Source organism: Stegostoma tigrinum, chromosome 1 (assembly GCF_030684315.1).
Source record: "Stegostoma tigrinum isolate sSteTig4 chromosome 1, sSteTig4.hap1, whole genome shotgun sequence".
In the NCBI taxonomy this organism is placed as follows: Eukaryota; Metazoa; Chordata; class Chondrichthyes; order Orectolobiformes; family Stegostomatidae; genus Stegostoma; species Stegostoma tigrinum.
In genome coordinates this window covers 168,689,877-168,702,944 of record NC_081354.1, presented here as the reverse complement: position 1 = coordinate 168,702,944, position 13,068 = coordinate 168,689,877, and the positions used below count along the sequence as shown (strand labels likewise).

The following is a 13,068-nucleotide window of genomic DNA, read 5'->3' as shown; positions in this document are numbered from 1 at the left end:
TCTAGTTTCCTCCCACCGTCCAAAGACGTGCGGTGAGGTGGATTGGCCATGCTAAATCACCCATAGCGTTCAGAGGTGTACAGGATGGGTGCGTTAACCATGGGAAATGCAGGGATAGGGTAGGGGGATGAGTCTTTGGAGGATTGGTGTGGGTTGTTGGGCCAAATGGCCTGTTTCCACACTGTACGGATTCTAATACAAAACAAACTGCACAATCATGTAAACCCACCAATTAAACACTCACTTACCTGAGCCGGGAATAATCTGCGTTGGCATCAGCTTCTTTGGTTCATGGATGCGGCCGTTAGCACATCTCAACCAAGAAAACATTTCTTTGTGATCTGTGCATCATGTGGGGGGAGGGTGGTGGGGGAGCAGGGGCAAGATGGAAATTTTTTTTTTAAGAAACGTACTCCTCTTTCAGGTTTTGCAATAAAGACATTTCTCCAACGATATTACATACAACACATCTGTCCGGTTTGTTATTTACCAAATACACACAACGACCTACAGGTCAAAAAAAAAATAGTTAGAGGCAAACAGCTGGAGCTGTAGAAGTGCTCGGACATTGAGTCATAGAGGTCTGCAGCACACCAAAAGGCCCTTCAGCCTATCATGTCTGCACTGGTCAAAAACATGACTCCAGAACAATGACACACCTAATAGAGCCCAATAGATCAGCATCAACCTTGACTGCAATAGTCAAGAGGCACTTAAGGAGACCTGGGGTGGTGAGAGGCAGAGACCTTCTGTCCCAGTCAGGTCTACTGCTCCTAGCATCCCCATAACCTCTGCCCATTTTGCACACAAAGATTGGATGAAGTTGCATTATAGCACTCCCCTATCTCGAGGAAACCCTAGGAGACATGACACTGTCAAAACTCTCATCATCAGGAAACTGGATGGAATATTTCAGACAGCAACATTCAATAAATCTCTGCTGCTTGGCCATTGATACAATGAAGAACACTACACCAAGGCAAGCGCCTGTGTCAGGAGTCTATATGATCTCACTGAAGATTGTCATTCAGTTCAGCTTCCTTAGATTACCTTGCTGTGGATTGGTCTTCTTCATCTTGTAGCAGTCAAGACACACCCCGAAACCACACTTGGGACACACCCAGTGGATGTTGAAGAGGGTCGTCTCACAGGCATCGCACATCTCACGAATTCCTCGGACCGCACGCTTCCATGCGATTTTTTCTAAAGGAGGGTGGTGACAGAAATGAACAAGAACATTCTCCTGCCCTAGCTTTACATTTTACTGCAGAGAAATTGGAAAATATAGAAACCTAGAAAATAGGAGGCAGGTCATCAACTCAGTCCCCTGTTCCTACTTTCTCCCTGTGCCCTAAGAACTATATATAACTCCTTCTTGAAAACATTAAACATTCTGGCCTCAACTACTTTCCGTAGCATAGATTTCTAAAGGCTCACCACTCTCTGGGTGAAAACATTTCTCATCTCAGTTCTAAATGGTCTACCCCATATCTTTAGACCGTGACCCCTGGTTTGGACTACCCATCCATCAGGAACATCCTCCCTACATACAGATTGTCACCATACCCATCCTAAACTCTACTGAATACAGTCCTAACCAATCCAGTTTCTCTTCTACATCAGTTCTGTCATCCAAGGAATCAATCTAGTAAACCTTTGTTGCCCTCCCTCTATAGCCAGAACATCCTTCATCAGATAAGGAGACTCAAACTGCACACAATATTCCAGCTGTGGTCTCACCAAGGGACTGCAGCAAGAGGTGACTGCTGCTGAGCTCCTACAGAGAATGCCATGCTATTAAAACCGAATATCATATGCCACACACCTCAAAGGGTGCTGAGCAGGTAGTTAAGTTTGACGAAACTGCAGTTCATTAGGAACCACATAGTCTATTAGAAACAAGGTCCTTAAAATGAGAGAGGATGGAATTTAGATTTGACCCCAATCCAATTAGATGGTGAGACGAGACATTTGAGTTGAAAGGAGATAGATCAACTTTAAACAATCCCGTGTACTCCAATAATATGAATTTTTTTAATCCCCTCTCGAGTCACAAATATTAAATTTGACAATAGCTTTGGTCCTTCTTAGGTAGGATGTCACCAAGGTTCGGAAATCCTGGTACATCTCGTTTGTTTGATCTGAAGGCGAAGGAGCGAAATTTTTGAGTAGAAAAACATTTTTAAAAAGACACACACAAGAAACTCAGGAACATTCACTCCAAGTGCATTAGAAGTGAGCGCTCTTTCACTTTAATTAGGACTGCAGCAAAAACATAACCCAATGCGAATAGAAAAAAAAAAGCTGCATTTTTGAAAGTCAACTGGTTTCAGAGTGCAGAACAAAATGAAGGTTGAACAGCATTAGTAAATCTCAAGTGACAATACGTATCAGTCAAATTGCCTGATGGGAACAGGCTCGAGGGGCGGACTAGTCTGGCTTCACCCATAGCCAGGCTCTTTCAGGTTCCCCTGCCTCCCACCAGATTCTAATGCAAGATAATAAAGTGTGAAGCTGGATGAACACAGCAGGCCAAGCAGCATCTCAGGAGCACAAAAGTTGACGTTTCGGGCCTGGACCCTTCATCAGAGAGGGGGATGGGGTGAGGGTTCTGGAACAATTAGGGAGAGAGGAGGAGGCGGACCGAAGATGGAGAGAAAAGAAGATAGGTGGAGAGGAGAGTATAGGTGGGGAGGTAGGGAGGGGATAGGTCAGTCCAGGGAAGATGGACAGGTTAAGGAGGTGGGATGAGGTTAGTAGGTAGGAAATGGAGGTGCGGCTTAAGGTGGGAGGAAGGGATGGGTGAGAGGAAGAACAGGTTAGGGAGGCAGAGACAGGCTGGACTGGTTTTGGGATGTGGTGGGGGAAGGGGAGATTTTGAAGCTGGTGAAGTCCACATTGATACCATTGGGCTGCAGGGTTCCCAAGCGGAATATGAATTGCTGTTCCTGCAACCTTCGGGTGGCATCATTGTGGCACTGCAGGAGGCCCATGATGGACATGTCATCTAAAGAATGGGAGGGGGAGTTAAAATGGTTCACGACTGGGAGGTGCAGTTGTTTATTGCAAACCGAGCGGAAGTGTTCTGCAAAGCGGTCCCCAAGCCTCCGCTTGGTTTCCCCAATGTAGAGGAGGCCACAAGGGGTACAATGGATACAGTAGACCACATTGGCAGATGTGCAGGTGAACCTCTGCCTAATATGGAAAGTCATCTTGGGGCCTGGGATAGTGGTGAGGGATGAGGTGTGGGGGCAAGTGTAGCATTTCCTGCGGTTGCAGGGGAAGGTGCCGGGTGTGGTGGGGTTGGAGGGCAGCGTGGAGTGAACAAGGGACTCATGGAGAGAGTGGTCTTTCCGGAAGGCAGACAAGGGTGGGGATGGAAAAATGTCTTGGGGGGTGGGGTCGGATTGTAGATGGCGGAAGTGTCGGAGGATGATGCATTGTATCCGGAGATTGGTGGGGTGGTGTGTGAGAACGAGGGGCCCGCATCCCGAAACCAGCCCAGTTCGTCCCCTCCCCCCACTGCATCACACAACCAGCCCAGCCTGTCTCTGCCTCCCTAACCTGTTCTTCCTCTCACCCATCCCTTCCTCCCACCTCAAGCCGCAACTCCATTTCCTACCTACTAATCTCATCCCACCTCCTTGACCTGTCCATTTTCCCTGGACTGACCTATCCCCTCCCTACCTCCCCACCTATACTCTCCTCTCCACCTATCTTCTTTTCTCTCCATCTTCGGTCCGCCTCCCCCTCTCTCCCTATTTATTCCAGAACCCTCACCCCATCCCCCTCTCTCATGAAGGGTCTAGGCCCGAAACGTCAGCTTTTGTGCTCCTAAGATGCTGCTTGGCCTGCTGTGTTCATCCAGCTCCACACTTTGTTACCTTGGATTCTCCAGGATCTGCAGTTCCCATTATCTCAGATTCTAATGCATCCTTCTTGAATGCGGTGGATGTGATCTCACGCTGAATTCTGCGCACTGCAGTTTTTTCCATGCGCCCACTGATTATTTTTTGCAACTTTTGAGTTCCCACCAGCACAACCGACTACGGCTGAGTGGGCATCATTTGTAAACACCGATATACAATTCTCCAGGCTATACCTTCATCCAGGCATTAATATGCATGGTGAAAATGTAAGGCCACAATAGAGATCACCACTTTCCACATCCTGACAACATGAGAATGTTTCTTCCTTAGCTGTTTCCAACCTCTTAAACCAACCCTTTTCACAAGGTTACCTTCCATTTCAATTTTGCACAGAACCTTATCAAATGCTTTCTAGAAGTCCATAATAACAGCATCTATACACAGCCACTACCCAACAGGTCAGTAACCTCCTGTTTCATCACAGATTAATCAGATATGACTTATGCTTTCCAACTCCATGCTCCAAAATAATTTCTCTAATTGCTCAGTTACTCTGCAACTGCTGACAAAATCTGATACGCTCTCCTAACTCCTGACAGTCTGGCACATGTGCAGTCACCTGGTTTCTAATTTACCCTTCAATAATGAGGTGACAATTGTAATTTATAATCCAAAAAGAGGCAACTCCCAAATAAAGGAAAAGTTCTGACCCTGGGAATGCAGTGCTCCAGTCCATCTTAAATCCCATTATCTTCTCCATTACCATTATTTTATTTCTTCACTTAATCTATAATCTATAAATTTCCTTCATTTATTCTGATACCTCATTTACATTCATTTGATCCTCTTCCTCTAAGGTGACGGTAGATATAAAAAGTTCACTTTCTAAATCAGAGATAACAATCTGATTTTTAAAAAAATTTTCCGAAGTCTGGACCCAAAACGTCTTTCCCCCTCTTCTGATGCTGTTGGCCTGCTGCGTTCACCCAGCCCTACACCTTGTTAGCTCAGGCTCTCTAGCACCGGCGGTTCCCACTATCTCTGAATCACTTTATAGATGTGCCTTTTCCAAATGAAAGCCAAGTCATTCAATCTTTGGACTGTGAGCAGAAGATGCAGAACCACCTTAAGGGTGTAATCTCACTAACTCAAGTTTAGCAGGACGCTTGTATAAAGGTGCCAGTATACAAATGTGTTCTGATCACTGAGGATGTATGGAATTGTGGGCAGGACCGGATTAAAATAGATTTTACCAGTGGAAGCTAAAACAGATTTTGGAGAGAGGTTGGAAGGTGATATTATCATCCCACGAAGTTCCACGATGGAACAGAACCTAAACCTGTTGATGATTTGGATAATTGGCTAGAGAGAGAGTAAAGTAAAAGTTTGCAGCTCAAAAACAAAAAGCATATTACTTAGGAAACTACAGAAAGGGAAAGGAACAACAAGAGAGACAAGCTAAAACAAAAGGCAGAAAAATACCAAATGCCAGCATGTGAGAGATGATGCTTTTGTAAAGTGTACAATGTGAGAACCAACTAACAATGAGCCTATTTAAGCCTTAATGAAATCTCTCAGCATTACATGCAGCAACAAAGGTCCACAACATTGGCACACCCTGAAAATTCAGGGTGGACAACACAGAGTGCATACCAGCCAGCACCTCAGTCAATTCAGATAGCAAGAGAAAATTCACACATTGGACTGAGCTGTGAATGGTGGCGTGGTTAGTGATCAAAGCAGGAATATTTACAATGCTCAAGATTAGACTGGCTGCGCAGATGAGGAAATCTGAGAGAAGGAGAAATGAAGGACTACAGGTATAAAAGTATCAGTGTTTGCTTGTGAGAAAGGCACCACCTTGTAACTCCTACATAGTTCCACTAGATGAGGTTTCATTCATTAATAAAACTGTTGAATGTTGAAAATTTGGCGTTAGATTTTTCAAACAGATTTGCGTTAGGACTGTTACAGGGTGATGGTACAATGTTAAAAGAGCTTGAATTTAAAAACAAAAATCACGGCAGCAAACAGATAACAAACATCAAAATGATATGAACAAACATCAGAAATGCTTACTACAAGGTTCCACCAACTTGAGCGCCTCCTTTTCAGACATAACCAATTGGCAGAAGTGGTCTCCAATATTAGCCAGAATATACTTGGAGGTATCCAGGTCCAAGCCCTCAACGTTAGCATCAGAGGGTATCCACAAGCGTAAAGATTCTGGATCACACTGGTTTGGAGTGAGGAATCCTTCTGCACGAAGTACTCCATGTTTGTTAAAATGCAACCTAAAATGACAATGTTGTGAAAAACTTTACAGCTGCCACATTTCAAAGATGGGAAATGGTTTACGGTACAAGCCTGCAAACAGTCACTCTGTGGAAAGAACAGAATCTTCTACTGTTGTTGAAAAGAAAGACGTGTTGCTATAGGTTATCTTACAACAAAGCAAACATAAGAAATGCCAAATTTCAAATAAGCATAATCATTTTATTCTCCAGGAAATAAAATGCTGATTCAGTAGTCAAGTCAACTTGGATAACTAATGTTTAAAAGGGCCCTTGTGGTGCAATGGCTCTGACCCAGAAGGCCCATATTCACGCTTCACCTGCTCTAGAGCTGTGTCAGAACATATCTGAACAAGCTGATTAAAAAGTGTGCCTCATTACAAAATTGATCATCTTTGATTGGTTGTTCATGTCATTATTAACACATTCAGGATTATTTAGGTCAGGTTTCCCCATCGCAGAATCACATACAGCTTGGATAACAAAGTGGGAAGCTGGATGAACACAGCAGGCCAAGCAGCATCTCAGGAGCACAAAAGGTGACGTTTCGGGCCTAGACACTTCATCAGAGAGCTGATGAAGGGTCTAGGCCCGAAACGTCAGCTTTTGTGCTCCTGAGATGCTGCTTGGCCTGCTGTGTTCATCCAGCTTCCCACTTTGTTGTCTTGGATTCTCCAGCATCTGCAGTTCCCATTACCATTCACACATACAGCTTGGTTCTGGCTGATCAAGAACCGTCTGTGCTCTATCCACTGGGAACAGCGAAAGAAACATGCTGCTTGATTGGATTAGTCAAAGGCTTGGACGTATAGCTGTAATGTCAGAAGCCTGGAGTGCATGTAAATCCCTCAAGACTACTCCAAGGCAAACCCTCTTCCAGAGTCAAACTTGCAACCAAATTAGCACCCTTTCGACCTGTAGTATAAATGACTGTGATTGACATTCTCACAGTCAACTTGATAAAACCAAGCTTCAGCGACATGTCCCATTTCAGCAAGGCATTTTTATTACCATATAGCCCACTGCACCATTGTCAGTTCTCTGAAAACAGTTACCAATTACCTCACCTCTGCCCACACAAATTTCCTTGAAAGTTAGCACTTAACAACAGCGTTTCTGGCAGTGCATTCCACATTATAATCAGATCAGCCCACGATTTTAATGAATGGCATAGCAGGATCAAGGGGCTAAATGGCCTCCTTCTGCTCCTAATTCATATGTTTATATTTCTGAGTAAAACACTTTTTCTCACTACTTAGCCCCCAAGGTGATTCGAGAATCTAAATTTTAACATTTAAAAACTCAATGATTAACAAAATATCATTTCTAATTAGAAGACCAGTATTCTAAATCTCACATGGAGTAAGCAGATGACATAAGCAGCCAAGGACAATCATTTTTATTGTAAATTTATAGATTTAAACTCCTGATTTCTCCAGGCAGGTCTTTGTTTAAAAGAATAGTACACTGCCATAGCATGCACACATTACGAGTTACCCTCCATTGATAACACACAACCAACAGGGATCCACTGAATGTGAATGCTCCAAAGTTATCACTTAAGCCCTTCCCCTTGAATCTGTGACCAGACTTTAGCCCACATGGTTACTCATGTGGATAGGCTATTTGGGAAAAAAAATTCTTACTGCTCTAAATGGCTCAATGCAGCACGTGACAGCATGCAGGTACAGACATATCGTTGGGCCTGCGGTGAAAAACGTGCTCAGTTTATGCGAGTACAGTAAAGTAACAGAAAGCAGAAAGGCTTTGCGCATCTTTCAGTCCATTAGAAAAGCCAATGCTCACTCACTTCCTGAAGTGGAAGAACCTGCAGAAGACACTGGAGTCTGCCTCATCCCTGTGTCGGTGGTAACTGGACAAGCGACATTCTCTGCACTTGTGGAGGTGGGGAGCAACATTAATACAGGAGCCATCTTGCAGAAAGGACTCACCACTCTGCTGCAAAGCCCGGACCTTCTGAGCATCATTCAGCACAGACTGGGAGGCGTCAACTATAAAATACAGCAACAGCCATGAACAAAGCATCCTACTTCATAACAAACACATACCCAGAACTACAGGATCTCACTGACTCTGCGCAGCCAGAGCTGTTTTATACGCTCAAGCAGCTTTTCAGGCAAATAATGGACACTGCAAACAGCAAGTGATCTATCTGGCCCAACTGTTCCCATTAGGACTGATTTTTAAAAATTTATTCATTTGCAGGATGTGGGCGTCTCTGGCCAGCTAGCATCTATTATCTGTCTCTAGCTGCCCTTGAGAAACTGGTGCTTAGCCCCCTTGTGGAACTGCTGCAGTCCACCTGCTGCGGGTTGACCCACATTGTCATTAGGCAGGGAATTCCCCATTCCAGGGGGGTCTCTATCTCCAGTCAAAAAAAGCCAGATTAGAACTCCCAAAGAAACTGCTGGAGTCTGTCAAGCCGCCAATTTAGCACACCCCAAGCAATTCACAAGTTAAAATCTAAATTTAACCATGGATGCCTATTAAACCTTCTGCTGCCCAATTATGCAAATATCCAGGAGCGCTACCTGAATGATTTTAAAGACTAAATCAGAACAAGGGTTACAACAGTTGGGATGTTAAGCAAACAAGGGCACCAGCTCAGTAATGAAAGCTAGCTTCCACCTTGCTGAAAGCCTGTTGCGGCTGCACTGTGGGAGAACACTACCATGGGTCTCAGGAACAGCTGATGACAAGGAAAGAACAGGTCTCCAAATACACAGTCACCCTTTCGGTTATCAACTGTGCGTCACAAGCATAATAAGGTTCAGCTGTAATACTGCCCCACAAAGCTTTTAACATTCTAGATCATACATTTTAAACTCATGTGTATGGGTAGCCACTTGCAAATAAGACAGGACCAAAATATTGTTAATGCCAGGATGCTCAAATTCATAAAAGGATGAACCAGCTACCCATAATAATACCTGGGCTCCCAGGGTTATATCACAAGTAGTGTTTACGATCATGTCAGCTCTATTCCCTTGAGGGTAGAGGTTGTAAGGACTCACCCAATTGAAACTTTCAAGCTATTAAAGAGGTATAGTGAAACTATTTTCTGCCTTTGTGGAGCCTAGAGTGAGTGGACATCATCTAAAAAATTATAGCCAGTCCTTTCTGGTTAAAAAATTAGAAATTTTCCCAAAAACCGAAGGTGATGGAAGTTTGGAACTCTTCAACAAACGGCAACTGATGCTCAATCAAAAAAAAAATCAGAAATTGGCAAATTTGTAAGATGAAAATATTAAGTCATATATAAGACAAAGGTAGCTGCTTGTTGTTAGGCCATGCATCAGCCAACATTCCACTAAACAGCAGATTAGACCCAAGGGATAATTCACAAAAGGACCTCAATGATGTATTCTGTTCTTGTTTATTCAGAGTTAACCTTACCTGACAAAACAAACTACTCACCTCTGCCTCTTCTTTCTTTGAAGACAGTACTTCTCAGCAGCTCAACTTCTTCCCCTTTCTTTTTCGGACTAGGAGACCAGGGCTTGTGGAATGATGAGTTCCTCAAACCTTGCGGGGTCGAAGGTTCAAATCCTAGGTCGGAACTCAGTCCCGATGAACAGCTTAAGTCACTTGTCGTACTTTCTGTATCACTTTCGCTTCCATCAGAGAGTTGGGAATTCACCAGTGAAACCTTGGCATTGTTTGATTCCATATTGTAGGAGAGGTCCGAAGACAGGGCAGCTCGCTGACTACCTTTGCTCACTGGAAAACTACCAGGCGGGTTAAATGTTTGTGAAGATTGAGACTGAATGCTAGTTGTGGCATCTGTCTTAGCGGGAAGTGAAGGCTCACAGCCTGAAGGATCAGTAATCAGAGCTTTGGTCACCTTCTCCTGATGGAGCAGCTTCCCTTTCTCACACCATTCTGGCTGCCCGTTTCCACAAGTCTGAAATGGTTTTCCCAATGATGGTGCCACAGGGCGGTTACTAAAAATCCCTGGCCGTGACCTGCTCTCGTCAAAAAAACCAGCAGCCGATCTGTCTCCTGGCAAAGGAGGTTTATTCTGACCTCCCAAAAATAGCTTTGACAGCCCGGATTCCGAACAGACGGAGTTAGCATAGCTGCTGCTAACTGGAGGACTCTGCCTTTCACTCAGTGCTTCCACCATTCTTTGCTGTTCAACCGTCCTAATAAAAAAAAAGACAAAAAAATCTCAAATATTCTCCAAAAAAAACCAAGGCTGATAAAAAGCACACTACTCGCTATGAGTCAATTACAGTCACATGGAGTCAATGACTACATTTCACATTATCACAATGCTAACTCAGAAAAGACTGCAGAAATCTGCAATAGAGGGACGATGGGGTCCTTGGACATGGATCACAGAAAAACCAGTATCCAAGGTCATCGGGAAACTGAGAAGTCAAATGGAACGGAATATTAAAAAAGTTTTGGGCCCGTTATTGAAAGAAAGATAAGAACATGACACTAAAGAGCAGAAGTAGGTCAGTCAGCTCTTCGATTATGTTCCACCAGTCAATGAGATCACAACTCACCTGATAATCCTCAACTCCACTTCCCAGCCATTTTCCTATAACCCTCAATTCTCTTATTGATTAGCCCTGAACACACTGAAAGACAAGGGCTAAACGGCAAAGAATTTCAGAAATTCACAACCCTCAGAGGAGATTCCTCCTGGTTTGTCTTAAAATTTGCGACTCCTTATTCTGAAATTGCGCTCTCTAGTCCCACTCCCGTCTCCCAATTTACAGCCATTCAGGTAATAATCTGCTTTCTTGTTTTTACTTCCCAGGTGAATAAACTCAACGTTTATCCAAATTATACTTTTGTTAACTTCCTCTCCGAAAGCGAGAATAGAGGAAGTAATAACGCCACTGATACTAGATGGAGACCCAGCCCCCATTTGGAATGACCAGATGATAGCACATCCATACAGTGCCAGCTGTGCACAGCTCATTTACGAGGGAGGGGTGTGCTTATGTGCAAGTCTACAGTTCTGTACACTCGCATCTCAAAAAGAACAGAAGAATGGCTGAAAATGAAACTTGGGTCTCTCGGGAGTTCATAGAAGGGTTCCTTCTGAAATGAATTCCACTGTAGCTGTGAGCACATCAAAATATAGCGACAACACAGCATGGAGCTGGCCGAACAAAGCAGGCCAGGCAGCAGAGGAGCAGACAAGTTGACGTTTCGAGTCATGACCCTTCTTCAGAAATGGAGAGGGGCAAGGGAGCAGGGAAATAAACAGAAAGGAGAGGTAGGGCTAAGTAAGGTAGGTGGGACGGTGATAGGTGGGTGCGGGCAAGGGGTGGTGGGAACTGGTCAGTGGGAAGGGTAGGGCAGATATCTGCCCTGCCCTGCCCACCGACGAATCCCCACAACCCCTTACCCGCATCCAACTATTACCATCCCCCCTACCAATCCCCAGACCCACTGCACCTCCCCCTATATTTCTCAGCTCCATTCCCCCTCCCTAATTCTAAAGAAGGGTCCTGACCCGAAATGTCAATTAGGGATAGAAAGGGAAAGATTAGGGAACCATGGATGACAGGTGAAATTGAGAGACTACCAAAAGAGGAAAAAGGAAGCATACATAACATAGAACATAGAAAAGCACAGCACAGTACAGGCCCTTCGGCCCACTATGTTGTGCCGTGGAATAATCTGAATTCAAAATTAAAAATAACCTATCCTATACTCCCCTCAATTCACTGCTGTCCATGTACACATCCAGCAGTCACTTAAACGTCACTAATGACTCTGCTTCCACGACTACCACTGGCAAACTATTCCATTCACTCACAACACTCTGGGTGAAGAACCTCCCTCTGATATCTCCTCTATTACCTTCCTCCTAACACCTTAAAACTATGACCCCTCATGGCAGTCAATCCTGCCCTGGGGAAAAGTCTCTGGCTATCAACTCTATCCATGCCTCTCATTACCTTGTACACCTCGATCGGGTCACCTCTCTTCCTCCTTCTCTCCAGAGAGAAAAGTCCGAGCTCAGTCAACCTCTCCTCCTAAGACAAGCCCTCCAGTCCAAGCAGCATCCTGGTAAACCTCCTCTGCACCCTCTCTAAAGCTTCCACATCTCTCCATTAATTGGGCGATCAGAACTGGGCACAATATTCCAAGTGTGGTCTCACCAGGGTTTTGTGGAGCTGCAGCAAAACCTCGCAGCTCTTAACCTCGATCCCCCTGTTAATGAAAGCCAAAACACCATATGATTTCTCAACAACCTTATCCACCTGGGTGGCAACTTTGAGGGAGCTATGCACTTGAACACCAAGATCCCGCTGTTCCTCCACACTGCCGAGAATCCTGCCTTTAATCCTATATTCAGCATTTAAGTTCGACCTTCCAAAATGCATCACCTTGCATTTATCCAGGTTGAACTCCATCTGCCATTTCTCAGCCCAGCTCTGCATTCTGTCAATGTCTCGCTGAAGCCTGCAATAGCCCTCGATACTATCAAGGGCACCTCCAACCTTTGTGTCATCAGCAAACAACCCACCCCTCAACCTCCTCATCCAAGTCATTTAAAAAAAAACTACAAAGAGCAGAGGTCCAAGAACAGAGCCCTGCCAGACACCACTCGGCACTGACCTCCAGGCAGAATACTTACCATCTACAACCACTCTCTTCCTCCTGTCAACCAATTCTGAATCCAGACAGCCAAATCACCCTGTATCCCACACCTCCTGACTGTACGAACGAGCCTGCCGTGGGGAACCTTATCAAATGCCTTGCTGAAGTCCATGTACACCACATCCACTGCTTGACCCTTGTCAATCTGTCTCGTGACTTCCTCAAAGAACTCAGTAAGATTTGTAAGGCATGACCTGCCCCTCACAAAACCATGCTGACTCCCTTTAATCACGCTATGCTTTTCCAAATAGTCA

The 13,068-nt window shown here is 44.6% G+C and overlaps 1 protein-coding gene across 1 annotated transcript in view; it reads right to left on the bottom strand.

The window, feature by feature from the left end:
- The window catches only part of LOC125457972 (lysine-specific demethylase 3A-like), an 83,669-nt gene that overhangs the window by 41,639 nt on the left and 28,962 nt on the right, over positions 1–13,068 (bottom strand). Inside the window, exons 9-13 of the mRNA XM_048542803.2 lie at positions 9,602–10,329; positions 7,974–8,175; positions 5,949–6,163; positions 1,051–1,203; positions 249–341 (exon numbers count right to left, since the gene is read on the bottom strand). Of these exons, the coding sequence (XP_048398760.2) occupies positions 249–341; positions 1,051–1,203; positions 5,949–6,163; positions 7,974–8,175; positions 9,602–10,329 (1,391 nt within the window). The remainder of the gene's footprint in view (positions 1–248; positions 342–1,050; positions 1,204–5,948; positions 6,164–7,973; positions 8,176–9,601; positions 10,330–13,068) is intronic.